This window comes from Miscanthus floridulus, chromosome 3, assembly GCF_019320115.1.
Source record: "Miscanthus floridulus cultivar M001 chromosome 3, ASM1932011v1, whole genome shotgun sequence".
In the NCBI taxonomy this organism is placed as follows: Eukaryota; Viridiplantae; Streptophyta; class Magnoliopsida; order Poales; family Poaceae; genus Miscanthus; species Miscanthus floridulus.
Window position 1 is genome coordinate 121427508 of NC_089582.1, and position 27633 is coordinate 121455140.

A 27633-nucleotide genomic window follows, 5' to 3' on the forward strand; every position below is an offset into this window, starting at 1 on the left:
AACTTGTTATCAAATTATCAGAAGTTTTTAACTTGTTATCAAATTATCTGTGACCTTTTTATGGTATATACTTTGTTCATACGGGTCACCTGGGCGATCCAATGCAACAGACGGGTCAGCTAGGTACGGTGCCGACCAAGGAGCGGACGCCGCAGGCAATGCGACGTGCGGCGGTGCTGCGGCGACTGGACAGGTGCGCGTTCTGGGGCGGCTTAACTCGGTCTAGAACGTGTAAGTCGGATGAGGCAGGGGTAATACGGGCCATACGAAAAATGTTGTCGTATACGAACACCTGAAAGGGTACTTAATGGCATGAATCACGTTTCACAGGAATTATAATGGCATATTTACAATATCACGAATAGCAATAGTATATTTCCAAACTCGAAGAATTACGATGGCCGCGTTCGAATTAACCCAAAAATTAAAAAAAAACTACGCTTTTTTATGCCTAGACTACTCTAGAGTAAAATCTGCGCAGTGATGCACGGCAGCTAGATGAGAGAGGGGCAGAGGGCGAGACCAAGTCGGCCATGCATGCATCTATGATCTATCGTCAGTGCAGGCCTGCAGGCGGTGGAAGAGACGAGAGAGAGGCCAGTCGTTGTATGGACTCTAGAGAAGAGGAGCATGCATGATCCTGGAGCCCATGGAAAAAAGGGTCAAGCTTGTGAGGGCTAGCAAGCTAGGGAATCTGGGAAAGCGACAACTAAAGGTTGCCATCCGATCGCCCAGAATCGTGAGAGAGGCATGACTGTGTCTGTGCAGTGTGTCCGTGTCGACCCCAGGCCCAGGGAGGGCCACCACCTGCTGACGCCGGCGATCGATCGTGAGAAAAACTACTTATGAGGCCAGGTCGGGGTCGCTGCAGGTAAAGGCATCGATCCGCAGCAGTGCCCAAAGAGGAACGGAGCAAGCAAGGTGTCTTTGGCCACGCTAGCTCGCTGATCGCTGGCCGGTGCACTCCTCGGCGCGCCACGCCAGCTCGATCGGTCGTCATCGGCCGGCGCCCGGCGGCATCAGTACGTCATCTAGTACTCAAGGAGTAGTAGCTCGCTCATCTCATCACCGCTGCGCCGAAGAGAGAGAGAGAGAGAGAGAGAGAGAGAGAGAGACATCGTCACCATGGCGCCGGTGGGTCTCCCGCCGGGCTTCCGGTTCCACCCGACGGACGAGGAGCTGGTGAACTACTACCTGAAGCGCAAGATTCACGGGCTGAAGATCGAGCTGGACATCATCCCCGAGGTCGACCTCTACAAGTGCGAGCCATGGGAGCTCGCAGGTACGTATATGTCTTCGTTCTTCCATGCATCTCGCTCGTCCTCTGCTGCATGCAATCCGCCGATCGATCGTGAATTCGTGATTATTTTTTGTGCTGGATGATCTGAATTGATTGATCTGATATATACATGCATATGCATTGCAGACAAGTCTTTCCTGACGAGCCGTGACCCGGAGTGGTACTTCTTCGGGCCACGGGACCGCAAGTACCCCAACGGGTTCCGCACCAACCGCGCGACGCGGGCGGGGTACTGGAAGTCCACGGGCAAGGACCGCCGCGTGCTGCACCACGGCGGCCGCCCCATCGGCATGAAGAAGACGCTCGTCTACTACCGCGGCCGCGCGCCGCAGGGGGTGCGCACCGACTGGGTCATGCACGAGTACCGCCTCGACGACAAGGACGCCGAGGACACGCTGCCCATCCAGGTTAGCTAGCTACTTTACCTAGATACTGCTACTAGCTGCTTGTTGCATTTGGCTTTGTGATTTTGCATGATGTATACCAGCTCCTAGTGACAGTGGTAGCGAACCGCTATGCTGAATATAAGCTAGGTATAGCTTACAATGAACTGGCCGGTATGCTCAATAATAAGCTAGGCAGCTTACATTTGAACTAGCTAGATCGTGAATTTCATCATGATCGTGATATATGTGCTGTGTAGTGTATATAGATACATCATGACGCTCCTGTTAGATAGCTAGGTACCTAGTAGGGCTCTGGTCATATTGGGCCCCTTTAATTCCTTCTGTCCTCACAGAAATTTTCCAAATGCTCTCCTTTCGCGTGTCTCTACAGTCTAGTAGCTTAGCCGTCCTATGTATATGTATGAATCCTCTCTAATCTCCTCTTTTTACTAACATCATCAGATCAGCAGACATGATCTCCATTGGGCTGTGCGTTGATCATGTCCATGAGGTATTAAAGGGCAAAGCAAAACAAAGCAAAACGTCTCACCCTCCTCCCGCTCTCATGGCCAAGAGAGTCGGTGTCGCCCACTTTCTGCTTTATTCCATGCTGAATCCATCATCAGCCTCGCACACGGCACACCCTTCCCTTCCCTTGCCGTCTCTCTCTCTTGCGCGCGCAAATCACGTCCTCTCTTTTCTTATACTAATAACAGAACACAAAAACATTAATCAGTAAAGGGCATGCATAGTATGTGTTTAATTTGTTCAACGAGATATAGCAAATGTAGCATGTAGTACAAACATAATTATGCATCAGTGTCGTAGTTAACGAGCAAAAAAGACAGATATTATTGGTTAATAATGACTTTTTTTCTTTGAATTCCTCGATCTGAGCTGGCATTCTCATGATCAGGACACATATGCATTATGCCGAGTCTTCAAGAAGAACGCCATCTGCACCGAGGTGGACGGCCTGCAAGCGCAGTGCAGCATGGCGCTGCTGGAGGGCGCCTGCCAGCAGCTGCTCACCAGCGCCAGCCAGGAGTACCAGACCCCGTCGCCGGACGTGCCCGTCGGGTCCACATCCGGTGGAGCTGACGATGACGCGGACAAGGATGAGTCCTGGATGCAGTTCATATCCGACGACGCATGGTGCTCCAGCACGGCGGACGGTGCCGAGGAGAGCACCTCCTGTGTGGCCCTTGCCAGCTGAGAAACCTTTGATCTGTTCAAAGATGATGCAGCTGAGAAATTCTCCTAATAACTATTTTTCTTTCTTTTTCTCTGATCGAGATGCTGCTGCTGCTGCTGCTGCTGCTGCTGCTGCTGGCTAGCTATTAATAACCAACGTGATCATGTCTACAAGGTGTAAGATCATAGCACAATAAGCAGGCATCCTTTGGGTTTTCAGCTTCCATCCTATTGCTGGGAGTTGAAGGATCGTTGCCGCCTCAAGATTGTTGTCAGAATCCTTCCTTGAGTTGAGTTCATAAGGAGGGTTATATATATTTAATATACTATATAGTATATAGGAACAATCAGCTCCCTTGTTTTTCTTCTTTTCTTCCTTTTTGGTTTTCCATCGAATGTATTGTACTTTTTGAGTGGTGTCTTTTCTCTTCTGTGAAGTATACTGGATGTAGCTATGCCATTGCATAGTTTTTGTCTTGTGCCTGTATGTCAGATGAAATATAATGCACAGTATGAATGGAAATTGAAGACAATTATGACTACTATACCTGTCCTCTTATAAGTTATATATGAAGCTCCAAAATCTAGCTAGCACCTGCTTCTGCTCATCTTACTTAATTGCATCTGCAGTCTGCCAATAAAATGAAAAAAAGGAAAACAAAATTTAATCTCAAAGACAGTTAACTGTACATGTTATAATATAAATATTATGTTACTGAAGAGTTTGGAGATTATTTGTCAAAAACATTGGCTCATATTTCACAGCTCATCAAATATCTGCTTCACACACATGTAAGAAACCAGTTTTCCCTTTCAACATATATAACCAGAAAGCCTGTATAGCTTGTTTCAAACAGCAGCGTCGTTCTTACAATTATATCATATATATAAAAGGGCGTACCCAGTGCAAAGAGCTCCCGCTCTGTGCGGGGTCTAGGGAAGGGTGTTAGTGGCAAGCCTTACCCTCGCCTGTGCAATGCGAGGAGACCGCGACTCGAACCCGGAACCTTCCGGTCACAGACGGTAAGACTCTACCGCTTGCACCAGGCCCGCCCTTCAATTATATCATATATATATTGCATATAAAGGTCTCTATAGATCCGCCAATATGGAAAAGCCTAATAGCAGGAGTTCGATCACATGCTGTCAGTAGCAATGCTTTGCTAAGCTGAAACACTCGGGTTCACAAAGGGTTGAAGAAATACTATTCCATAAGTAAATATCAGAGGCTAAACACAAGCTGTTGCAGAAGCCCTTTCTGGAATGTCAATCAGATCCCCTTCCAGGTCAATAGCTATGACCAGTTTGAGCTAGATAGAGATGCTTTGGACCCTCCTACCTTGAAATTCTTGGAAACATGTCACAGCAAATTACCCTCCGAGAAGTGCCATGATAACAGATTTAAGATAACCAATATGCTGAAGAATACTTTTCTGTAGATGTTAGCAAAATAATAGTGTTGTATTCTATCATGTTTCTAAGCATCCGGCAAAACTAAAGTTCAGAAGTCTACCTTACAAGCATCTTCATCGTGAAACTTGTTGCTAGCGTGTTGCCTCTGCAATGTTCAGAGTGCCCCTTGATGTCAACACAACACCTTAGAACCACCTTTGGACTGTTCCACCATTTGAACAGGCATATCAACTGCAAAAGCAATTTGCAAATCTACATTTAGCTGCAAAATTTGCTTTAGACCACATGCAGCTGAAAGGGATGCATGTCTTTTCTGTAGAATTGGATAAGACTAGTTGCAGACCTCTTTAAATGCATGTTATCATTGTAGTGTTGGGGAAGTTAAGAACAAGACAACAGCGAGTTACCACAAGATGCATAGAACGATTTGTTACCCAACCAAGGTTGAAATCAAATAAAATCTCTGTTATATTGGTTGAGACTGTGATCATTGTTTATAAAAACATCCATTAAAGAAAGAAAGGAACTAGCTAGATCATATCTATTACGGGGGAAGACAATCAAGTTTATGTCCAGAGACGTATATGCTAGACTAAAAAAGTGAATGACGATCCTTTGTACTCGAGTACTCCTTTATCAGAATCCAAAGCCAAAAGTTTTGTCTGATCTAGATGGCTAAATAGATAGCAATGCAAGCTCATTGACACTGGAAGGCCTCATGGCTGCATGGACCTTTAGTTTTCTTTTTACCTTCCATAAACTTTCTGTTTTGCAACACTGATCCCGATACATAGAGACATGTTACTAGAACACCCTCCCTTTAGTCCTGTTCTCTTCTACGACACTTCAAAGAGACCAAGCTTCTGAAACACAAAAACAAGTTCGGTGAACAAAAGAACATATCCCCACGGCACAAGAGGGCAATGCCGTGACAACTTTCACATCCCAATACAGCCCTACACAATCTACTAGCATGAATATCATAAAGGTGTGTTGTACAGAAAACAAAAATAAAAGTTTGTTTCGTTAAAAGATAAGAAAAGAAGATCCAGCGGTGCTGTAAGACGTCCAGAGCTTGTGAGAGAATCCTGTAAAGGGAAACACGGCTACTTGTAGGGCAGGCTTTGAATCATTTCACGGAGGAGCTAAAGAGCACAGTGGCCGGCAACAGAAGGGAAAGACAAAGGGTAAAGACAAAGAGAAAGATCAGCAAGAAAGGAGGCAGCAAGCTGGGAGGCCATGGCGCCGGCTGATCTTCCACCAGGCTTTAGGTTCCATCCAACTGATGAGGAGCTTGTGAACTATTACCTCAAGAGGAAGGTCCATGGTCTCAGCATCGAGCTCGACATAATCCCTGAAGTAGACCTCTACAAATGTGAGCCTTGGGAGCTAGCAGGTAACCTGAAATCCAAGTTCATTCAGTCGTTCATCCTGAGATTTCATCACTCCTAATTGAAATTTGAGATATCTTTGTTTTGGAAGAGAAATCATTCCTGCCTAGTAGAGACTCCGAGTGGTATTTCTTTGGGCCAAGGGATAGGAAGTATCCAAATGGATGCCGCACAAACCGCGCAACCCAAGCAGGATACTGGAAATCAACAGGCAAAGATCGGCGAATCAACTACCAGAACAGATCAATCGGCATGAAGAAGACATTGGTCTACTACAAGGGTCGAGCTCCTCAGGGGCTGAGGACCAACTGGGTGATGCATGAGTACCGCATCGAGGAAAGCGAATGTGAGAACACCATGGGGATTCAGGTGACTCATTCATGTTCCTATGCATCAGTATTATGAGTTAAACCTTGTGTGTTGCTTCTGTTGCATTTAGTGATCTCAGTCTGCATTCAATTGTATCAAAAATTTAACCGACTTCCCCAAATAAAAGATGTTTGTTCTCTGTATCAATCAATGTTGTAGTAACCATGTCCTTAGATACACAAGAGTTTCAAGGATATTATGCTAAAGAAACATTCACGTTGAAACATACAGAAAAACAAATTAGGGCATTATTTGTTCTAGGAAGCTACGTTGTTTATGCATGGAGTGCATGTAAAGTTAGGGCCCTTATCCCTTTTCTCCCCGTATCCTTCTGTGGCCATAAAGTATTCCTTGCTTCCATGGACCATAGTTCCTTTGCAAAGTACAGCAGAAGTTTCTTTCCAGTTATCTAATGGGTCATACATGGTACACTTTTTCTGGTGCTCTTGATAAGACAAATTTAACATCCAATTCCTGATCGGGGATGTGAAATGATAACACATGATTGTACACAGTTTAGTAGGTGCCTCCATCACCTAATGATGCAGACTTCAGAGTATACATATTCTGGGTCAGTTGCATGTGGATGCTACCTTAAAGCTTAGACATATGTGTGGTGTGACCCAGTGTTGTGTCGGTGGCTTTACACTTTATTCTCCATGTCCCACAACTACTTTACTTAATAGTAGAAAACTTAAAGCCAGAACCGATAAAATGTCTGACTGACACCATTTGAATTAGATCGGGCAATACAGGTTCTGTTAGAAAAGGCATTAATTGAAATTTCTATGAACAAATAAAAGTTGAACAAAGATTATTCATGACAACCTAATTCACTTCTAAAGCAAGTGCCATAGTAATGATTTGGAGGAATGAGTGATTGCTCGTGTTCTAGCCGCAAGATATTAACTCTGACTTCTTAGTAGACATTTCTATGAACTAAAGAAGAGTTGAGCTAAAAGCATTCAACCCAAGTACACAGTAAAACTATCTGGAGATGAGTGATTTGCTTTAGCTATATAAGTTCTGAATCTGCACACTAATGATTTCTTGCTGTACACCTGTACTTGATGCTGGATTTTCTGACTCTAGATATTACATCTTAAGAAAACAAATGATAAACATGGAATGTATTTGAACAAAGAGGACATGGAACTCAGTAAAAAGTTCCCAGCGGAACAACACAGTACAATCTAGATAAACTTTTTCAGTACATACAACCATATATTGTTCAGTAGAGGGATAGGAAGCACTCAAGAAGCAACTTACTAGCATTCAGTTTTGCATGGCAATAGCTCTTCATCCAAATTGTTCAACCTGAAATCTTCCTTCCATAGGTGCAAAACCAAAAATCATCCCACCTAAATTGTTAAGGAAACAGAAATGCAGTCAATTTCTTGTTAATTCGTACTGTTATTTTACAGGACTCATATGCACTGTGTCGCGTCTTCAAGAAGATTGTGGCACTCGGAGAGTTTCAGAAGCAAAAGCAAGGCGAGTGCAGCTCATCACAAACTAAAGAAAAACAAGAACAGTTTACAAGTGTTGGGGATGCTGGACAGTCATCTGGTTCAAATGAGCATGGTAAAGACAACACATGGATGCAGTTCATAGCTGATGATCTATGGTGCAACAAAACAAAGTGATGGAAGTATGGAACTGATAAGACAGTTGTTTAACTTCATCTAACTAGAAACTTCTCAGTTGCACATTGACTCTGTATATGTTTGATAACATCACTTCTCAGTTCTCACTTTGGAGTTTGGACAGGATGACAACTAGGTTTGGGGGCTCTGACTCTTCATGTAGAGTTATAGTTTTCTCTTTAGGTACTGTAATAGAAAAAACATCCTACTTTCGTACTTCAAGGTTCGGTCTTCCTGTATCTGTCACTAAACACAGTGATTTATAGGGGGGAGTACAGTACAAAGACAGAAATTTAATTTGGCACATATTATTTATTTACATAATCCTTTCGTATGCAGTTACAGATATCATTTTACAGTAAAGGTCACCAAAGTTGTCAATCCCCTATGACCTGCAATCTATACCTAGACCCAAGGATAGTTGTTTTTATTAGACATACACATTTTCTTTGCAATTCCTTGACACTCTGCTCTAATGAAATAGCACAAGTGCAGAACTACTGCTAAAGTTTCAAAAAAACAACTGCGTAAACAGTGGCACCACAACTCAGAAGGGAGTGTGGTGCGCTTCAGAAGAACCAATTGGTTTTGAATCTCAAGTTTGAGTTTCTTGATTTAGACCAGAAACAGTACAGTATGAGCATGATACTGAATCAACATTGCTAATGTCTAGGGATTTCTGAGTTGCAAATCAGTAGTACAAGAGTAGCACTAGACTGGTAGAATATAATAGTTTCACTAGCACCACATCATCAAGATTCTGGGTCAGCAAAGCTTCAATACACTAAACTGCACACTGTTTGCATTTTCCAGAGCATATACAGCTCGCTTGTTCTATGGCAGTGTTGCAAATTCAGAATTTAGTTTCATATAATAGTAAGATTCAGTAACATGGGCACATGGCCCAAGTTTTTTATACCTTTAGTTCCATTGCTCAAAGCTGGAATGCTTTTGAAATCTCATCATTCATCTCTGCAAAACTTGCTTCTGGATGCATTCGCTTTATCTTGGTATTCCATCATCTTGCTGGCATAGTTAAAGAAGTTCGTTTAGGTACTCGGGCTAAGAAGACAATATATCAGACTGAAACCAATTCCACAATGGTGTCGAGAACTCAATGGCTTAAGCCGAACCCAACGTCAACACTCCACTTATTGCATTCGAAGCAGCAAAAAAAAAATCTGAAACAACTGACAAACCAGGGAATGTGTGATAACCACAAAAGTTCCATGGATACAAGCTGGCCTGAGCCTGACGAAAGCCACCCACAGGGAACCACCACCCACAACAAGATCCCAGCAGCTTTTCAGCATCGATAAATCACTGAAACGAAAGCCATGATAAGGACGTGTAAAAGATAGGGAAATCATTACCGATAGAGCAGGCAAGCGAAATTCGAGCTCGACTCGGGAAGACAACAATCCCAATTCCCAAGCAAGGCTGCAGTTGCTACCCGTCGCGCCGACACCTGTGCCGTAGGACTCTGAATCGCGGATCCCTCGAGCTCGACACCAAGCAGACCCAACGGAGCGCCGGAGCATGTGCACCGTCTGGAGCAGACAACAGGATCAATGGGATGGATGGGGTGCACCCAATGCCAATGGGATGGATGGGGCGCCATCGACACCAAAGAAGCAGAGACCCTGCGTCTCTGCTGCTCGACGAAATTGCTGAACGGGGGGCGGTTAGGGGACGTACCTATTGGTCCCAGCTTCTGAGTTATGACTGCTTCGTGTTCGCTCCTCCCCTTCCTGACACATTTCAAGATGGAGTCCATCCATCCGCCAAATTCCAACCACGATTTTCACATATTCAACGATAAGATGACGATGAATTAAGGCTTGTTTCGCTTATAAGTGAATTCAAACATCGACTCAAGATGCAAAATCCACAAATTGGCCTGAACAACTTGGGGGGATCCCGCTAACTCTAGGGTTTGGGGATCTCGAAAGAGGATTAAAATTGAACACGAAGAATTAATAAACCAGATCGAAGCTGCACAATTTTAAAACCAATCGGGAGAAATTCAATTAGTGGCAACACTACTTTCAAGCAAGTTTCAAATCAAACCGGGCAATTTTCCTACCTCGCCATCCATTCCAATTCCATCGAACCAGCCGTTCTCTTTCTTAACAGACCCACACAAGATTACACCCAAGAGGACAAAGCAACCAGTTACTACAGCCACTACAGCAACTACCAGACGAACACAGGAAGGGAACCAAACTAGTACCACCGATGCGAGACACCTCGACAGGCAACTACCCTGACCTAACCTAGCCGCCGAAGCCGTACAGGGTGCGGCCCTGGCGTTTGAGGGCGTAGACGACGTCCATGGCGGTGACGGTCTTGCGGCGGGCGTGCTCCGTATAGGTGACGGCGTCGCGGATGACGTTCTCGAGGAAGATCTTGAGCACGCCGCGGGTCTCCTCGTAGATCAGACCGGAGATGCGCTTCACGCCTCCCCTCCTCGCCAGCCTCCGGATCGCCGGCTTCGTGATCCCCTGGATGTTGTCGCGCAGCACCTTCCGGTGACGCTTCGCGCCGCCCTTCCCGAGCCCCTTGCCACCCTTGCCCCTGCCCGACATCTCCGCCGCCGGTCGCCTCCCCTGCTTGGAAGTAGCTGGTGGTTGGTTGTGGTGCGCTCGTGTGAAGAGAAGACCAGTGCTGATGTGGGTGGTGGAGGCGTGTGGGGCTGGGTTTTATAGAGGCGGGGCCATTGGGTGGGGGGGGGGGGGGGGGGGGGGGGGTGCAGGTGGGAGGCACGATCCGCGTGATGGGAGCTTTCTGCCGCTGGATGCGGGATGTGTGGCAGAGAATAGAGGAGGTGCGGGTGCGCGGATCGGTGACGTGGCTGGAAGGGGATCTGGGGGTGTGTTTCTTTTGTGAGGATGTGGCGGGGTCGACGGATTTCGGAGGGAACCGTGGTTGCGTGGGTGAATGGCAGGTGGGACCTAATGTTTCTAGACGTGAGAGGTTGGGCGGGGAGCTTCGCGGTTCGCGAAATTTCGGAACGTTCTGTACGGTGGGCCCGTCAGTTACTGTGATTCTGTGAAGAGATTGCTCCAACGAGGCTGCGCAGGTTTTGTGTACTGTATGAGAAGGTCTGTTTGGGACAGGTTTGTTTGGTCGCGCTTCAAATTGGAAAACAAAACTACTCCGTAGCTGCATGATTTTGTTACCATTTTGTTACTCTGACGAGCAATGTTTCGGATATTGGAGAAATCTGATTTTGCCTAGACTTGTAATAGGATTGCTATGTCCACTTTATTGTGGTGTTCTTTTTGTGAGCTGGTATTTTCAGCTTTTACTTTGTGAACTTTTAATTGTTGTCAATATAAGCAGAGGTATCTCGTATAAAAAAATCAAAACTAGCTTTTCTTGCCAAGTTGTTTTCCTTGAGGGAAACTTCAAAAGCCTTTTTAAAATGGCAACTGCTCCAATACTCCTTCTCTAGGAAATTGCACACATCTCAAAGCAACTTATCTCTATTTATTAATTATTTTCTTAATTAATTCTAATCCGGGTCCGAGTGGGGTCGGCCTGTTCATGCGAGGCCCAGTGCCCAGCCCATAAACCCAAAAGGGAGTCGTGATCATGATCTCCATCTAAGCCGTGTTTGGGAGAGCTTTTCTGAGTCTCGCTTATAAGCTGAGCAGGCTTATCTGATAAGTCACGATCTGGAGAATCTGTTGTCTGAATAAACTGAGCGTTTGGCTGTCCTGATTATTTCTGATAGATTATCTGTCCTAGATGTAAATTGACCAATCTACCCCTGGGCGGAGTCAGAGACCTCGTCCTCCTCGTCCGGATGGGCCTCCAACTCAGTGCCCCCTACAGCGACGGCAGGCTCTGGCGACACCTCCATTTCGCCGCCCTCCATCTCCTGCACCCCTGCCGCCGCACGCAGACGGCACCTCCACTTCAGCGCCCCGCATCACCGTCTCCGCAGACAAGGCCTGATCCGCCTCTGCATCCACTAACTACTCCTCTTCCACCTCACTGCCTCCCTCCTCCTCTTCCTCTTTCTCCTCCTGCTCCTCGCCTTCCGGCACGGCGTGAGCAGGCGGCACCCCTCCGGGCTCCACCATCATCTTCCCCCCGACACGGATCCAACGGTGCTTCAAGGGGTGGCGCACGCTGAGGCGCTTGTCGTGGATGGAGATCCGACGGAGGGGGCGGGGAGAGCCGCTGACGCCCTCGATGGAGATCCGGTGGAGGGGGAGGAGAGGGCCGTCGGCGCCCTTCCTTCAGATCCGGCGAAGGGGAGGGGAGGGGAGCCAGAGAAGAGGAGGTGAGGACTGGGCCGAAGGGGAATGGAGGAGGGGCGGCGGAAAGGAGGCGACGACAGTGAGGGAGCGCTCGGGAAGGCGTCGGTCACGGACAAGGGAAACAGGTCTGGAGGGAGGGGCAGGGAGAGGAAACGCGCTCGCGATTTGGGAAAAGCGGGGTCAAGCCCGCGATTTGTGAAACGTTGCAGGCGACCGTCAGTCGCGGAAGCGCGTTTGCTGGTATGCCCGTATTGCAAGGCTTTTGTGCGGGCTTATCTGGCTCAGAAGCTGAGCAAACGCTCTCCCAAACAAGACCCTAGTACGATCCACTTCCTGAGGCGTTAGTTTTTCCTTTGTGCCGGCACCGCCGCATCCTGCTCGCCGCCCGGCCTCCACATCCCTACGCCTCATTCTCCATTAGCCCCGTTGCCGCCTACCGCCACTGCATCCTTGCTCCCCCGTCTTTTCGCCTACCTCGTCTTTGTGGAGAAAGAGGGCGGGCTGGCCATGACTACTGGCTTGCTGGTACGCTTGCGGTCTTGTCCACTAGGCGAGCATCCAGGACGTCACAACCCGCCCTCAACGCCAATGCAGCGCCTTAGAGCAAGTATAATAGCAGGCTGTAAGCCGACTAAATGCTGAGGTGGAGGAGAGAGAGGAGAAGCGGGCTGTAAGCTTACAGCCGGCTTGGGCACAAGAACCTAGAAAGTTTGTGAGAGAGACAAGTGGGCCATGTATTAACTGTAAAGAGCTAACTACTGTATGAGTGGGCTGAGAGAAGGCTGCAAGGAACCTTACAGCCAGCAAGCCGGCTGTATTATTAGCCTTGCTCTTATGGTGATGGCATTAGGCCACTCGCGTACCATCTGCAGTGATAGGTCATGGCTGTACATTGCTATTCTTAGGAATAATTCGTCCTTTGTTTTTGAGAAAATTCAGGGAACCCAGCTTAGGGCGCGTTTAGTTGGTAAAAATTTTTGGTTTTGGCTACTGTAGCACTTTCGTTTGTATTTGGCAATTAGTGTCTAATTATGGACTAATTAGGTTTGAAAATTTCGTCTCGCGATTTCTCACTCAACTATGCAATTAGTTTTGTTTTTCGTCTACATTTAGTACTCCATGCATGTGTCGCAAGATTCGATGTGACACTTTGAGATAAAAATTTTTGGAATCTAAACAGGGCTTTACTAACAGAATACTCTAACAGAGTACGTACAGGATTCAACAGTCTAAGTACTAGACTCTGTCCAGAAAAAAATGTAATTATAGGATCCGCGTTGATCAATCTAGCTCAAGTTTGATCAAATTTACAGTGATATTTATTTTATATTATGAGTGTCAGTACTATTTTTATATAAATTTGGTCAAAGTTTAAACGGCTTAACTTTCTGAAGAACGAGAATTACATTCTTTTGTGGATAGAGGGAGTACAAGTTAGGCTGTGTTTACTTCACGAATTTTGGAAATTTGGCTACTATAGTACTTTCGTTTTTATTTGGCAATTAGTGTTTAATCATAGACTAATTAGGCTCAAAACGTTCGTCTCGTAATTTTCAACCAAACTTTATAATTAGTTTTTTTTTGTCTACATTTAATACTCTATGCACGTATTGCAAGATTCAATATAATAGCTACTGTAGCACTTTTTGTGAAACTTTTTGGGAACTAAGCAAGCCCTTATTACATAAACGCAAAACAGCGGGATTACTAAATCTCTATAAATAGTATTCGAGTACTGAGTACATTTAGGGCTGGTTTGGCACGGCTCCTCTCGAGGGGCTTCTCCGGAGGAGCCGGAGCCGTTTTGGAGGAGCCACAAATTGTATAATTTAGGTTTGGGTTCAGGTATACCCAATATAACCGAATTCACATGAAACCAGCAATTTGCATAAAATTTCAACAGCAATGTGCACACAATTTTAGCCACAATTTGCATAGAATTTGAGCAGCAATTTGCATAGATATATCATAGGTAGTTGTTCAAGAAGTGAGAATCATATACTAAAGTGATAAGTTCAACTGTCAACAAAGTTAAAATAGAGAATATGCAATCTTCAGGTAGATCGGGTAATTCGGGTACCGAGGATATTACCAAAACTACCGAACTAATTTTAGGTAATCAAAATTGCTATCTAAAATTGGGATCGGGTACCCAGGTATTTCGAGTCCAGATTCAGGCAATTTAGGTACGAGCAATGGGTAGGGAGTATTTTGCCCAGGCCTACTAGTTTGGCACCTAGTTGTGAAGTATGCGCTTCTGCCACCAATGGGTCCTTGAGGCGAGGTGTGGCAACCTACGTGTAGGATTAATGAGTATGAAGATGCCAATGCATCTGTTTGATGTTGGGTTGGAGTGTGGTCAGGGGTGGAGCCAGTGGGGCTGGTAGGGGCCATGGCCCCCCTCCTAACAATACAACATAGATTTTACTCAATAATACATTAAGAAATATATAATAAAAATTCTTACCAGATATATTTATAGGCTATGTGATACTTTAATTGACTAGTTAGTGATGTTATCTGTACTTCGATTTCTTATCCTCTTCCATATTAATCTTAGCATCTTATATAATTAAAAGAGTAGTCATTCTATTATTTTCTCCATTTTTGTTCCCACAATAATCTCTAGTTAGCTAGTTAAATATAATTAGTGCTTTCTTGTTTACTATCCTTCTGAATTGATCTCCATTAACAGTCTTCCTTTATCACTGTGATTCTTTTTTCTAGTACAAGAATTAGATTGATCGTCATATGAGTGTTAGAGACCTGGGGATAATTATTTTTTTCTTTTTTTCTAAAATATTTTATGTTCTTTTTCTAGTTTTTAGTTTTTCTTTTGTATTATAACACAAAACATTTATCTGGTTGTTATATATACTTTAACTGTATATGTATTTCGTCATGTGTGATGTTATTGGCTTCAACGATCCCTCCATGTTCAAATCCTGACTCTGGCACTAAGTGTGGTGTAAGGAGATAGAAGCGTCACAAAGATTTTTGTCTCAACTTGTGCCTGCAAACAAACATTAAAGTGATCATAGGACACACAAGAGGGTTATTAGCTTGTTCAGATTCCCAGGGATTTAATAAGTCTTCTTCTATAGCACGAAGATGTAACGCCCCAGGCTCGGCACACGGCATAGGCCCACTCTACCGATGGGTGGGCCCCACCTATGTAGCAACCCGCTTATGCTTTTGTCCTCGCTTCGCGCAAAATAGTTAACCGAATGTTACTGCGCATCCTTGGCCTAACTATTTAAGCCGGTTCGGCGAACTCAGAATTCACGAAAGGGTAACTCCTGACTGCACCGTGTTTCATGTAGCTACAGTGCTCGGTGCTAAAGAAACCCGAATTCGGTCAAGCCCAACTTGGGCCAATGGGTTAGGTCTCACAGAAGATCTTCATGAAGGACTCTTGTAACTGACCAATGGTTTGTTTTTGAACTTGTGATCATTTCTAGATTTCCATAAGCACCACATAATTGAAAAACCAAACTTATCGTGGCTTGTGGTTGCTGCAGGATGTTGTCGATTTGTAGGTGCAATTCATTTCTTGGGCCTTGTTTAGATTGAAGAAAATTTCAACCCGATGAATAGTAGCACTTTCGTCTTATTTGGTAAATATTGTCCAATCGTGGACCAACTAAGCTCAAAAGATTCATCTCGTGATTTCTAACTAAACTGTGCAATTAATTATTTTTTTTATCTACATTTAATGCTCCATGCAAACGTCCAAAAATTGATGTGATGGAGAGAGAGTGAAAAAACTTGGAACTTTGAAGGGAACTAAACAAGGCCTTGACGAAGGTAGTGCAGTTGACCTATGTTGCAGCGTGAGCAAGTTTCATGAATGCTCGGGATGATCCTGTGAAGACGCTTTGTAGTGCCTAGGCTAGTCTAAGCAATCTCCAAGCAAATGTCTTACTCTTGGCTCGATCGTTTTGTCCTCCCATACCGAAGAATGTGCAAAACCTACATTGAAATTTTAGTTGGTACACTATTTATCGGTGCAGAAAGTGACCAACACATAAATATTTACAGTTTTATCGTACGTTGTGATCGGAGGTGGCCTAGCACTCAACGACATATGATTTATACTGGTTCAAGCAACGTGCCCTATGTCAAGTTTGAGTCGGTTAGTGACTTTATTCCTGAGCCCAGGTGCTCGAAGTTTACAGTGGGGTTATAAACGAGAAGGAGAAAGATGGGGGGTACAAGAGATCCGGTCGAACTCTGGTATGAGAGGCCGAGAGTGACGGGAGCTCCGCTATATGCTAAGTGTTCGAGCGTGTGCTCGAGGTTTGAACCTGACGGTTCTGTTGCTGTGAACTAGTGAACTGATCGATCTCAATCAACTTATCTGTTGGAAGAGAGCACATCCTCTTTTATAGATGAAGGGGATGGCCTTACAACTGAGAGGGAGAGAGTACGTTTGCTGCTAAGTCTTGCTGCCCATGCCGACGGGTACAAGATGATGGTAGACGCCCACAATACTGTTGATGTCGCTGTTGAATGTTAGATGCATGTGGGAGATTGCGTCGTCTTCTTCAGGCATGGTAGATGTCGGTGCCTGCACACTGTTTTACTATGTTCGCCCGGTACGGTAAATACCGGCGCCCACAAAACTATTGATGCCTCAGAGACACGTGGGGGAGTCTTACCGTATTAGTCGGGTATGGGAGTTGATGGCGCCCACAACACTGTAGAGGAAAATGTCGGCGCCTACAACACTGCTTCGGTTCTGCCATGCCAGGCAGGTCGTAGGGTACTGTCTGGCAGGTGCATAGGGTACGGTTCCTGGTATTAAGGTTTGACTTGCATACCCTGCCTTACTTTCTCCGTCCGTTTCCTGGTCTTTACCGAGCGGGCATTCCCGGTCGATCGGTCCCAGTCGGCTCTGATTGCGCCAGTCGGAGAGGAGCTGTAAGCAGAGGTTTGACGCATTCTCGGTCGGAGTCGGAAGCGGTGTTTGGCCAGGCCTTCCGGTCGGAGGGACCGTCCAGAGGCGGGCTAGAGACCGAAGCAAGCGTTTCGGTCGGAGAGGCGGGCAGGAGTCGGAAGCGGGCGTCGTTCCTCATCGGCCAGGCCTTCCGGTCGGTGATTGGATCGCCCCCTCTGGCCTGTCGTTTAGGTACATGGGCCGACCCATGAGTTGCGCGTTGTTTTGCAACGTTGCCTACTGAACCGAGTCTTTATTGGGAAGCCTGTCCGTGAGGGACCACGGATTTATGAACCCGACACTATTTGTTGGTTCGGCAGCCACTAGCATTTTGTAAGCACTCCTGGAAAAACATGCATCATCAGAAGATAGTTTCCAAGAAATAATATCTTGGCTGCACTTGGAATAATTGGATTTTTTTTTTGCGAATAATAACATCCAAAGTTTCTTGTCCAAATAGGGTTATGACTTAAGCCAGTGGAAGCAGTGAGCAAAGGCTTGGCCAACTTCCCTCCTCCCCCTGTTTCAGTGTCACGCTCCACCGCTGTTGTGATGCAGTTGCATCTGGCCAAAAGCTCGTGTATGGCTAAAACGTTCTTCATCGGTCATCAAACATATCTTCCCAATTAGCAGTCGGTTGACTGCTTCGTGAAGAAGTACTGCTGGCTGGTTTATGTGAGAGAAAAATACTGTTCCGGCTAAAAATTTACGTTTATTTACAACAAGCCACAACCAAACGAAGGCTATACCGGAAAGCCAGTAAACACAGCTAATAACAAAAAACTGGATTTTACTCGTACGTCTCCTTGGAAACACGCACAGTGCGTGCCATGATCACACGAACAGACATTCAAGACGCTAACACACGATCGTTAGACTGTCTCCAACAAAAATAACCCAAACATGATACCCATTCAGTACTCAGTAGTATAAGTCACCTACAGTAAAAAGGTCTCGCAACCAAATCTCGCCTTCTCCAACAGACCTAGACCCAACGGGGAGGGCCACCACGAGCGGCGCGGGCGCGTCCGCATCCGACGCGGGCGAGGCTACCTCCGCCGGCCACCACGAGCGGCACGGGCAAGGCGAGGGGAGGGCCGCCTCCGCCGGCCACGGGCGCGGCGCGGGGAGGGCCACCACGAGTGGCGCGGGCGCGTCCGCATCCGATGCGGGCGAGGCTGCCTCCGCCGGCCACCACGAGCGGCGCAGGCAAGGCGAGGGGAGGGCCGCCTCCGCCGGCCACGGGCGCGGCGCGGGGAGGGCCACCACGAGCGGCGCGGGCGCGTCCGCATCCGACACGGGCGAGGCTACCTCCGCCGGCCACCACGAGCGGCGCGGGCGCGGCACTGGGAGGGCCTCCACAAGCGGCGCGGGTGATGGAGGCCATGGCTGGCGAGCTCCAGGCGGCCATCGTATCGCTCGACCTCTTCGGCAAGGTGCGCACCACTGGGCGCGGCTCTGCCGACCGCGAGCATCAGCTCCGCCGCGGGCTCTGCTCCGCCGGCCTCCGTCGCACAGGCGCGGCCCCTTCCCCCTCCGCCTCCTTCCTCCCTCTCTCTCTGCTCTCGACCTCCTCTCTCTCTCTCCACACGGCGGCGCCTCCGTCTACAGTGGTTTGCGTCGTCGAGAGAGGCGACGCGTTTTTGCGTTGCGACTCGCCGGCGAGGCAAAATGGCTGCCTTGTTTGCGTTCGCCGTTGGAGCGTGATTTTGAGACGCAAAACACTGTGCATGATGGATTTTGCGATTGTGTCGCCGTTTGCGTGCGTTGTTGGAGACAGTCTTAGGTGCTGAAAGGAGAGAGTAATTCGTCTTGAGTCCAGCACAAGTGGCACAGGAAAACGTGACGATCTCTTTTCAATGATCTTTCTGTTGTTGAATGCATAAAGGAGTATGGGACAAGTTCCATATCCAACTCTGAAAACGTTGTACCAAATACTCCCACAGAATGCAGCTTACACGTTGAGATCACCCAAAGTTCACTTTTAAGCAAGATGCCCATACATCTCATTATCTCAACACCCACACAGTGCAGCCGGTTGCTTGTCCCATAATATCCTAAAAGAAGTAAAGACACAGGCCCATGCCTGATGCCTGAGTTGCTGCTGCAGTTGTGTAGAAGCATAGTGCGAGATGCAAAAGACGAATAAAAGCTTCCTCAGCAAGCTCATGCAGCCATGCCTGTACGCATGCTGCTTTCGTCTTATTTTGTTTTGGATTTTATTTCGCCTGGCAACGTTTGCACGAGGTAATGCGCAAGAACCGAGGCCAATCTCTGCATGATCCTTTGGAGAGGAAAAGGACGTCCTGCGATCACAGCGGCGTGAGATGATTTGTTCGGCACCTTGTTTGGGTGTCCCGGACCCCGTCCATAGAAGCACCGAAAGGTCTCACTTTCACCTCTGCTCGCCTTCACCCTCAAATGTGGCTCAGCTGGGCGCAAGGGGCAGGAGCTCCAGGGGACAGGAGGAGCAGCAGGCTCGGCGGGTCATCAGAGCGCTGTGCACAAGTGTTTGGAGATCCAGGGGTGGAGTTCCAACGGGCGCAGATATAGGTGAGTGTGCTTCATCAGTCATCACCGAAGCTTGGTTTCATGCACTTGCAGTGGTCCTGTATGTCGGTGTGTGTCAGATATGAATCGGCACCTTCTGAATTTCTGCATCTTGCGCTACCATATTTTTGTTGCCGCAACAACAACAAACATATTGCTTCTGTGCCACTCGTCTTATTTTTCGTGTTTGAAAACTGAAGGGTGTGCGCCACCGCCACTCTTTGCGTGCACCGACACACACTGGATAAAAATAATGAGCCCGCTCATTTCGTCGTAAATGATCATGGATTATTTACTGCTAGCTGGTTTGATGTAAGAGAAAAATAATATTCTAACTTATAATCCACGATCGTATACAAGCAAACGAACATGCTGAATGATATTTATTAGATTTGAATGGAACATCAGTTTGGTGAAACATGCACCTTTCTGCAACCGCACTGTGCACTTATTAGTTTGTTAGGAGCGCACGTTGACACCTAATCGCACCATGATGTATGGCTGGAACCTGAAACGTGGTCGCGGCACGAGCTGTACCACCTGTATTCATCACACCGAGATGCAGCACAAGTGCACTGTTGCACACTCGATCCTCCACGCACAGACACATGCTGAGCATATACATGTAACAGGTACTAGGACAGTAACTTCTTTTTTCCTTTGAAAAGGATTGTTAGCTACATTACTAGTACATTTTTTTTAGCAAGATTGCATTACTACTCTGTGTCGCGTTCAGTGTCACCGCACTGGTCACACAACATTACCAGACTATAGCCCTGTTCGCTTGGGCTTGCTTGTTTATAAGTCGTATTTTTTTAACTAATAAATAATATTTTTCTTTCACAACAAATCAGTCAATAGTACTTTTAACCTTGACTTATCAGCCAAATGAACATGACATACTACGGTGCCCACGATAATCCAGTTAACAGAATCCAATTTTACTTGCACATCTCCATGACAGCATTAAGAAAAGATAACGTATGATCATGACGGTATTAGCTTCCGAAAGAGACTGGTTTGCTAAGCACGGAGCCTAACGACACGCCGTCCATCCGCTAGAATCAGAAAACAGTATTTTTTTTTCTAATAACAAATCAGCCCTATAAATCTGTCGGAGTAAAAAAGAAAAAGTCATGCCCCACAGAGCCGAAACCGACGGCCGCCGGCTCAGCGCCGCCGCGCCATCCCCGATCCCGTTCGCGGCGCCGACGGATCACGCACGCGGCCCCCGCCCCAAGCGGAGCGTCGCGTCGACAAGACGACAACCCCGAGGTCCACACGGCCGGGGCCCTTCCGTCGCGCCACGTGGCAGACGCCGTCACCACGCGCGGCATATCCGGCGCCCCCCGCCGCACATTCCGTCACGGCGCCCTGACGGAAACCGCGGCCGCTATAATGAAAACTCGCGCTCTTGCTGCACAAGACACACACACCACCCCTCCTCGCTCGCCCTCCCTCCGCTCGTCTGACATCTCCTCCCGTCCTTTCCTTTCGAAGCCTCGCGAACCCCGACGATGGCCGCCGCTGCCGCCGCGGTGTCGGTGGATGAGAAGCTCGAAAAGCTTCGCGCCGAGGTCGCCAAGCTCGACCAGATCAGGCGAGTCCCCCTCCCCCACTCCACTCCCCCTCTGCACTAGTAGATCTCGCCGGCCGATCGCTTCGCCTCCCATTTTTGCTGATTTCTGAGTGGGTTTTCCGCGCAGCGAGAACGAGAAGGCCGGGTTCATCAGCCTTGTGTCACGCCACCTCAGGTAAGTAGATCCCGCGGATTCGCTCTGTATGATTGCTTTGTGCGCATCGACTCGTCAGTTGAGTTATGTGTGCTGTCGCGTTTTGTAGCGGGGAGGCGGAGCAGATCGAGTGGAGCAAGATCCAGACCCCGACCGATGAGGTGGTGGTGCCGTACGACACCCTCGCGTCGCCTCCCGAAGGTATGATCGCCCGTTCCGATTTGATCTTAGTTAAGTGTAGTGTGGTGGTTGTTGTGGGTGGATCCGATCGGGGATTTTTACACACTGCGTGTGAACACTGATTGGATCGTGTATCTGTGAGGTAGATCTCGAGGAGACGAAGAAGCTGCTGGACAAGCTCGTTGTGCTCAAGCTTAACGGAGGGCTCGGGACGACCATGGGCTGCACTGGGCCCAAGTGAGTGCACCTCCATCATCTTCACTACTGCTCAGCTGAATTTTACCAGCTCTCATATGTTGGATCATGTATATAGCTTCATTGGGATTATGAAGGGACTAAAAACTGTATTTCTCTTTAGCTGGCCTGTGAATATGTGGATTGTGTCTTTGTTCATTACATACGTGTTCTGAGCAACACTGAAAACTAGATGTTGATCATCCTGCACATGGTTTTTGGTAGAGCACTAATAATATAATATTTATTATTCAAGCTGTCTGTTTCTGGGTTATTTACTTTTGTTCGTTAGTTTCCTGGTCGATAGTTTTGTAGTTGGTGCAAGGGTTTCTTTTTCTAATGGACGCAAAATGATTAAACAAGTAAAGCAAATTGTTCCTTGGATTTTGGTGTGCATGCTCAAATGTCATTTTGTACTGTATCATTGTTATAGTATGACATGTCCTATTAATGTTGTTTTTATTGGCCCACCAGTGGAGCTTTCAATGTTTGTGATCTGGAAGAATATGGAATGGAATACTTTAGTTGTCACTTTCAAATGCTCATACTGTTGTCCCTTTTCACTGTGTTGAGATTCCAATAGGTTTAGACCTCCTTCCATTCTTCAAAATGAGTGAATTGATGAGTGGCTGTGTGCATATGTTGGTTGATGTGATGAGGTGATCAAATTGTTTATCTGCTCAACTCCTAATGCGCTGCAGCTGCCTGTATTACTTTCTTATGGAGTGTTCTTAATGCCTCAACTAGTAGTGCACTGACATGCTGACACATTTGTAATCGAATTGTTGGTTAATTATGCGTCATAAGGCTTCCCGGCATATCATTGTTCGCTTAATCTAGTGAGACAAATTTGATAGGTATTAGCCGCACTTAGTCACCTGATACATTTTTAATTAATTAATTAGTTATTTGTGCTGCTATGCATGATCCTTGAGATGTTATGGACTTATGGCAATTCCTTCATCTTTGAGCAGTTAGCACAACTAAGATTCCTATGGTTTGCAGGTCTGTCATTGAAGTCCGCAATGGGTTCACATTCCTTGACCTTATTGTGATTCAAATTGAGGTATTCTTCATTAACCTAAACATCTTTTCTTACTGTTTGGATATGGCAGTATCGGTCTATGCCTTATTAGTTTACATGTCTCTGCAGTCCCTGAACAAGAAGTATGGATGCAGTGTCCCTTTACTTTTGATGAACTCTTTCAACACCCATGATGACACACAGAAGGTTCCGTTTCCCCTTTGCTTGTCTTCATTAAATTGACGAGTTCTTAGACCTGTACTAACATGCTTTTGTATTCAATGTTCATTAAATGTTGAGTTCTTAGACTTGTACTAACATGCTTGCCACTTACCTTTTCTCTTCCCTGAAGATTGTTGAGAAGTATTCCAACTCCAACATTGAAATTCATACTTTCAATCAGGTTTGCAGCCTGTTTTTGTTATACTTCAACTACACTTGTTTCAATTATATGGCATTTTGGAGTGGCAAGCAATGTTAGCTGATAAATTTGCATTGTCTTCTACAGAGCCAGTATCCTCGCATTGTTACCGAGGACTTCTTGCCACTTCCAAGCAAAGGGAAATCTGGGAAGGATTGCTGGTTAGTTCTCTCTTAGGTTATTATAGAAGTCAAAATGTTCTTCCAATGACTACTCCCAATGGAATCTCACCTTGCTTGTTGGATTATTTATGGTGAAGGCTTTTAGATATAGTTTGAAGCATACCTCAATTATAGCATATTTGAAGAAAGGCAATACCCCCATCTGATTGTTGTGATTTTTGGTGTGAAAGGTATCCTCCAGGCCATGGTGATGTGTTCCCTTCTTTGAATAACAGTGGAAAACTTGACCTCTTATTGGCTCAGGTAAGCAGAAGTCGCATTAAGCTTCTCTTTGTAGTTGGCAAGCATAAGTGATCTGGAAACTGATTTTGTACTCAATGGTTTCCAGATATTAATCTTTTTGGGTTCAGATTGCACTTAAATATTAATTGCTGTAGTCTTCTACATTACGAAGGGTTACTTCATGAAAGGAAAACAAGTTATATTCCTTTACAATGTACTATTGTCGTGTGTTATTCATAAATCATATTTCACTGTTTGAGGCCCTTCAATGCTTTCTATGTAAAGAGAGTACATGTTGTGGTCTAAATAAAGGCAAGCTTGCTTCTGAAGGCAATTGAATATATTGAGGCTGTTTCTCTTTTCTTCCTAAGAAATATAAGCTGAAATAACTGTGCAATTTCCAGAACCTTTTATTGACTAATGAATGAAACCACAATAGTACACTGATAGGTCTAACTGAGCATTTATCTTGTTGCTTTGTTACAGTAGTTTTGCTAATCTGTTTCCCAATCCTATATCAGGGCAAGGAGTATGTCTTTGTTGCAAACTCAGACAACTTGGGTGCTATTGTTGATATCAGTATCCAAATAGGATGATCAAATTTGCATAATTTATTTCCTGTTTTACTACTTACTATTGCAGTGTGCTTTGAATTGAAAATGATATCCTTAATCAGCACAGAGATCCTAAACCATCTGATCAATAACCAGAACGAGTACTGCATGGAGGTATGCAAGAATGTCTTGTTTATACTGCTGTTGAGTTTGTGTAACATAAAACTCAAGAACTGTATTTATTCTAGGTTACTCCAAAGACGCTGGCTGATGTTAAGGGCGGTACTCTCATCTCTTACGAAGGAAGAGTTCAGGTACACAGTACACTTGTCTGTTGCTCAACTTGAATAATTTCTCTGCACACTGCTAGTTTATTGCCCATCTTTACTGGTTTCAACATCAAAAAGAGGTTTTTGAACCTTTAATAGTACTCGAAAGTTAGAACTTTGTATTTATGACAGACAACTATGCTTGCTTGTTCATTCTGGCATTCTAGCATAAGATGATACTGATTCATTTTATGATATTTATGCAGCTTTTGGAGATTGCCCAAGTACCTGATGAGCATGTATGTTGCTGTTTCTGTGTTACTTAAAGTTTCATAATCTGTTCCATGATTTCATCGGCCTTTTGTAGTAAGAGCTAACACAACCTTTTCTATTTCTCTTGTATCTCTATCCAGGTGAATGAATTTAAATCAATCGAGAAGTTTAAGATATTCAACACTAACAACTTGTAAGAAACCTGGCCTATCTTTTAAGGGGAAAAAATCTCTTTCTCTAACAGTTCTTGCCCAACAGGTGGGTGAACCTTAAAGCTATTAAGAGACTCGTAGAGGCTGAGGCACTTAAGATGGAAATTATTCCAAACCCCAAGGTATGTCACCTATCTGAATCTTTATGATATCCTTTGCATAGCATTTATATTGTAGTGCATCAATCCGATTCTTTGTTGAGTGCTATTACAAATGTTGGGTTCTTATACTAAGAAGTTGGCATTTACAGGAAGTTGATGGTGTGAAAGTCCTTCAACTCGAAACTGCAGCTGGCGCAGCTATTCGGGTATGCAAACAACTCCCTGTCCCAGTACTCAGTTTTGTTCCACTTTTTCCTTATATTCATGTTCTAATGCTTTTGTTACCTTTAACTAGTTCTTCGACAAAGCGATAGGAATTAATGTTCCCCGCTCAAGGTTTCTCCCAGTGAAGGCTACATCTGATTTGTTGCTTGTGCAGGTATTTCTGGATGCATCTCAATGTTTTGTTAGTTTCATATCATAATAAGCCTGGTTCTAAGCTCAATTTTGTTGATGGCTCAATGCTATGCTCATTTTTTGTTTCTACAGTCTGATCTTTACACCTTGGTTGATGGCTTTGTCATCCGCAACCCAGCCAGAGCGAATCCAGCTAACCCTTCGATTGAGCTTGGACCTGAGTTCAAGAAGGTAAAGCAGTTTGTCTCCAAGACAATGAAGATATCTTTAATAATAGAGTTCTATGAGTAGCATTGAGAATGTTCCTTCACAAAGTAATGTGTTGATGAAACCATATTTTTAACGTAAATTGGCAGGACCTGCTGTTTATTTATTAATATAGGGGAAATACTGATGAAACCATTGATCAGTAAAAACCACCATTCCTTTCAACAGGTCAGATCTTGATCAGCAAGCACTGATGAAATATTTTCCCCCTATACAGGTTGCCAATTTCCTTGCTCGGTTCAAGTCCATCCCCAGCATCGTCGAGCTTGACAGTTTGAAGGTTTCTGGCGATGTCTGGTTTGGCTCTGGAATTACACTCAAGGTAAACTTTGTGATTGGATGGTTCTTTCTCCTTTGTTGCCATATGTGTCACTTAGGTACTGTATGACTGTCTACGGACATGAATACCTGGTGCAAATTTTGTCAGCTGTTTCCGTCTGATCTGCTCATTCCACTCCATACCGCCTCCTCGTTGAGTTGTGGCATCTGTGTTACTGAATAGTGCCTGATTCATATTGTTGGTGCTATCTCTAGGGCAAGGTGACAATCACTGCGAAGTCTGGAGCGAAGTTGGAGATTCCAGATGGAGCTGTACTTGAGAACAAGGTATAAGCAACACCACGTCGATATGACATTTCCAACTGCTGTGCTTTAGTGTGCGCTGACACATGGTTTCTGCTCGCTCCAGGATGTCAATGGCCCTGAGGATCTTTAAGCGATGCTTGCCGTCGCCAGTTTTTCCCAAGGACATGTCACAGGAGCTGCCAACCCTAATCACTCCACTGAGCTCTATCTTTTGTAATTTTCATGTGCATTCCGCTTCCGCTGTGAGGGTCCTGTGAGCCCGCTAGAGAATAATTGTGATCTTCTTTGGTCCGTCTGTACTTCTGTTTTTGGTGCGCCAGGGACGTATATTTTGCTGAAATGATACTACCATAGCTTTGCATCCCGTTGTATGATTCGTACATTACCGGGAGCCTGGTGCTCGAGAATATTGTTAGAGAAAAGAAAGGGCACAAAGTGGTCATATTCCCAAGGTGATAAGTGACGTCATGCGGGACACTTATCGCGCGAATGGCGCTTGTGGTCCGGGACCTTGCGGATAAGTTCCTCGCCCGCTTGTTCGAATCGAATGTGCTTGATAAAGCGGGATCCATCCAGCCGGGATACACAACCAGCCGGCAATCCCGTTGTTAGCGACAAGGGAATTTGGGAAAAGGAAGAACTGGAATCGGAAATAGGCAGCAGAAAGTATAACGACGAACAACGACGAGCACTTGAGTTTAGAACAAATTGTAATGGGTTACAGTTCTTCCATGCCCTCTAGCTCTCAGTTCTCGAAACATATACTCTCGTCGCCTCCCTTGCTCTACACGAAGACAGCCTAGCTATTGGACCAAGTTGGGCCGAAGAAGCAGTTGTTGGGCCTTCTGGGTCGGCGCTCTCCTGGGCTCGACGACCCGGCCCCGAGCCGGCGCACTCATGGGCTCGACGGCTCGGCTGGGCCTTCATCTTCCTGCTGGTCACGGACATGGTTAGCTGATGGGCTAACACCCGTTATTCCAATTCTGCAGGTTTTTCACCTCGGTGGTGACCTGAATAAACTGCAGTGACTCAAAAGCCAGGGTCTCACTAAGCCATCATGCTCCTAGAGCCGGGTAAATTGGCTGCACGTGTACAATGCTTATAAAACTATCCAGATTTGTTCTAGGTCAAACTAACAACGAATATCTAAAAATTTACACAGATTGTCAGCGCAAGATCGACATACCATATAACTATATATTTGCAAAAGGAAAAAAGAAGATTGACATGCTATATTCATAATCAAGGGCTCAAGAGTATTTAATTCTAATACAGTAGTATACTACTTTTCATGCAAGGTAATAGATACTCCTTTCGTCCAGAATTCTAGCACAGTACAAGTTAAACAGTACAGTTAAAGTATTTTGAGTTTAACTAACTATATATAAAAGAACATCAATATTTATAATATTAAATAGTATCGTTAGATTTGTTGTGAGATATATTTTCATACTATACTTATTTTGGTGTCATAAACGTTAATATTTTTATCTATATATTTGGTAACTTTTTTAAACAAAGAATGCACCTAAAATTGTATAATTTTCTTAGATGGGGGGA

At 45.6% G+C, this 27633-nt stretch overlaps 5 protein-coding genes and 1 long non-coding RNA gene across 9 annotated transcripts; 3 read left to right on the top strand and 3 right to left on the bottom strand.

The window, feature by feature from the left end:
• Positions 1-186: 186 nt before the first annotated feature.
• On the top strand, positions 187-2914 carry LOC136542235 (NAC domain-containing protein 54-like). The gene is made up of 3 exons (XM_066534579.1): positions 187-1282; positions 1427-1707; positions 2603-2914. Exons 1-3 carry the CDS (start codon positions 1126-1128, stop codon positions 2900-2902), a joined length of 738 nt encoding a protein of 245 aa, XP_066390676.1. The 5' UTR covers positions 187-1125; the 3' UTR covers positions 2903-2914.
• Positions 1827-9748, bottom strand: LOC136542238 (uncharacterized). Of its 4 annotated transcripts, none has more exons than XR_010780632.1 (8): positions 9398-9748; positions 9073-9249; positions 8619-8725; positions 7323-7414; positions 5044-5156; positions 4394-4524; positions 3429-3511; positions 1827-2392 (listed from the first exon to the last, which is right to left on the bottom strand). It is a non-coding gene; the product is annotated as an uncharacterized lncRNA (long non-coding RNA). The 4 variants fall into 4 exon arrangements; XR_010780633.1 differs by lacking the exon at positions 1827-2392 and adding an exon at positions 3234-3362; XR_010780631.1 differs by lacking the exon at positions 1827-2392 and having other exon boundaries at positions 3377-3511.
• On the top strand, positions 5263-8140 carry LOC136542236 (NAC domain-containing protein 45-like). The gene is made up of 3 exons (XM_066534580.1): positions 5263-5689; positions 5776-6053; positions 7478-8140. Exons 1-3 carry the CDS (start codon positions 5533-5535, stop codon positions 7697-7699), a joined length of 657 nt encoding a protein of 218 aa, XP_066390677.1. The 5' UTR covers positions 5263-5532; the 3' UTR covers positions 7700-8140.
• Positions 9749-9802: 54 nt separating the features above from the next.
• LOC136542237 (histone H4) lies at positions 9803-10380 on the bottom strand. Its single transcript, XM_066534582.1, has one exon. It carries the CDS (start codon positions 10285-10287, stop codon positions 9976-9978), a length of 312 nt encoding a protein of 103 aa, XP_066390679.1. The 5' UTR covers positions 10288-10380; the 3' UTR covers positions 9803-9975.
• Positions 10381-17894: 7514 nt separating this feature from the next.
• LOC136544306 (uncharacterized) lies at positions 17895-18320 on the bottom strand. The gene has a single exon (XM_066536516.1). The coding sequence runs from the start codon at positions 18318-18320 to the stop codon at positions 17895-17897; it is 426 nt and encodes a 141-aa protein (XP_066392613.1).
• Positions 18321-20871: 2551 nt separating this feature from the next.
• On the top strand, positions 20872-26437 carry LOC136542239 (UTP--glucose-1-phosphate uridylyltransferase-like). The gene is made up of 21 exons (XM_066534583.1): positions 20872-21059; positions 21166-21213; positions 21302-21393; positions 21519-21609; positions 22612-22672; positions 22760-22837; positions 22983-23033; positions 23139-23212; positions 23404-23476; positions 23977-24034; positions 24137-24183; positions 24258-24323; positions 24545-24577; positions 24692-24744; positions 24810-24885; positions 25014-25070; positions 25160-25243; positions 25354-25452; positions 25706-25810; positions 26023-26094; positions 26177-26437. The coding sequence occupies exons 1-21, from the start codon at positions 20977-20979 to the stop codon at positions 26201-26203; spliced, it is 1428 nt and encodes a 475-aa protein (XP_066390680.1). The 5' UTR covers positions 20872-20976; the 3' UTR covers positions 26204-26437.
• The last annotated feature ends 1196 nt before the right edge of the window (positions 26438-27633 follow it).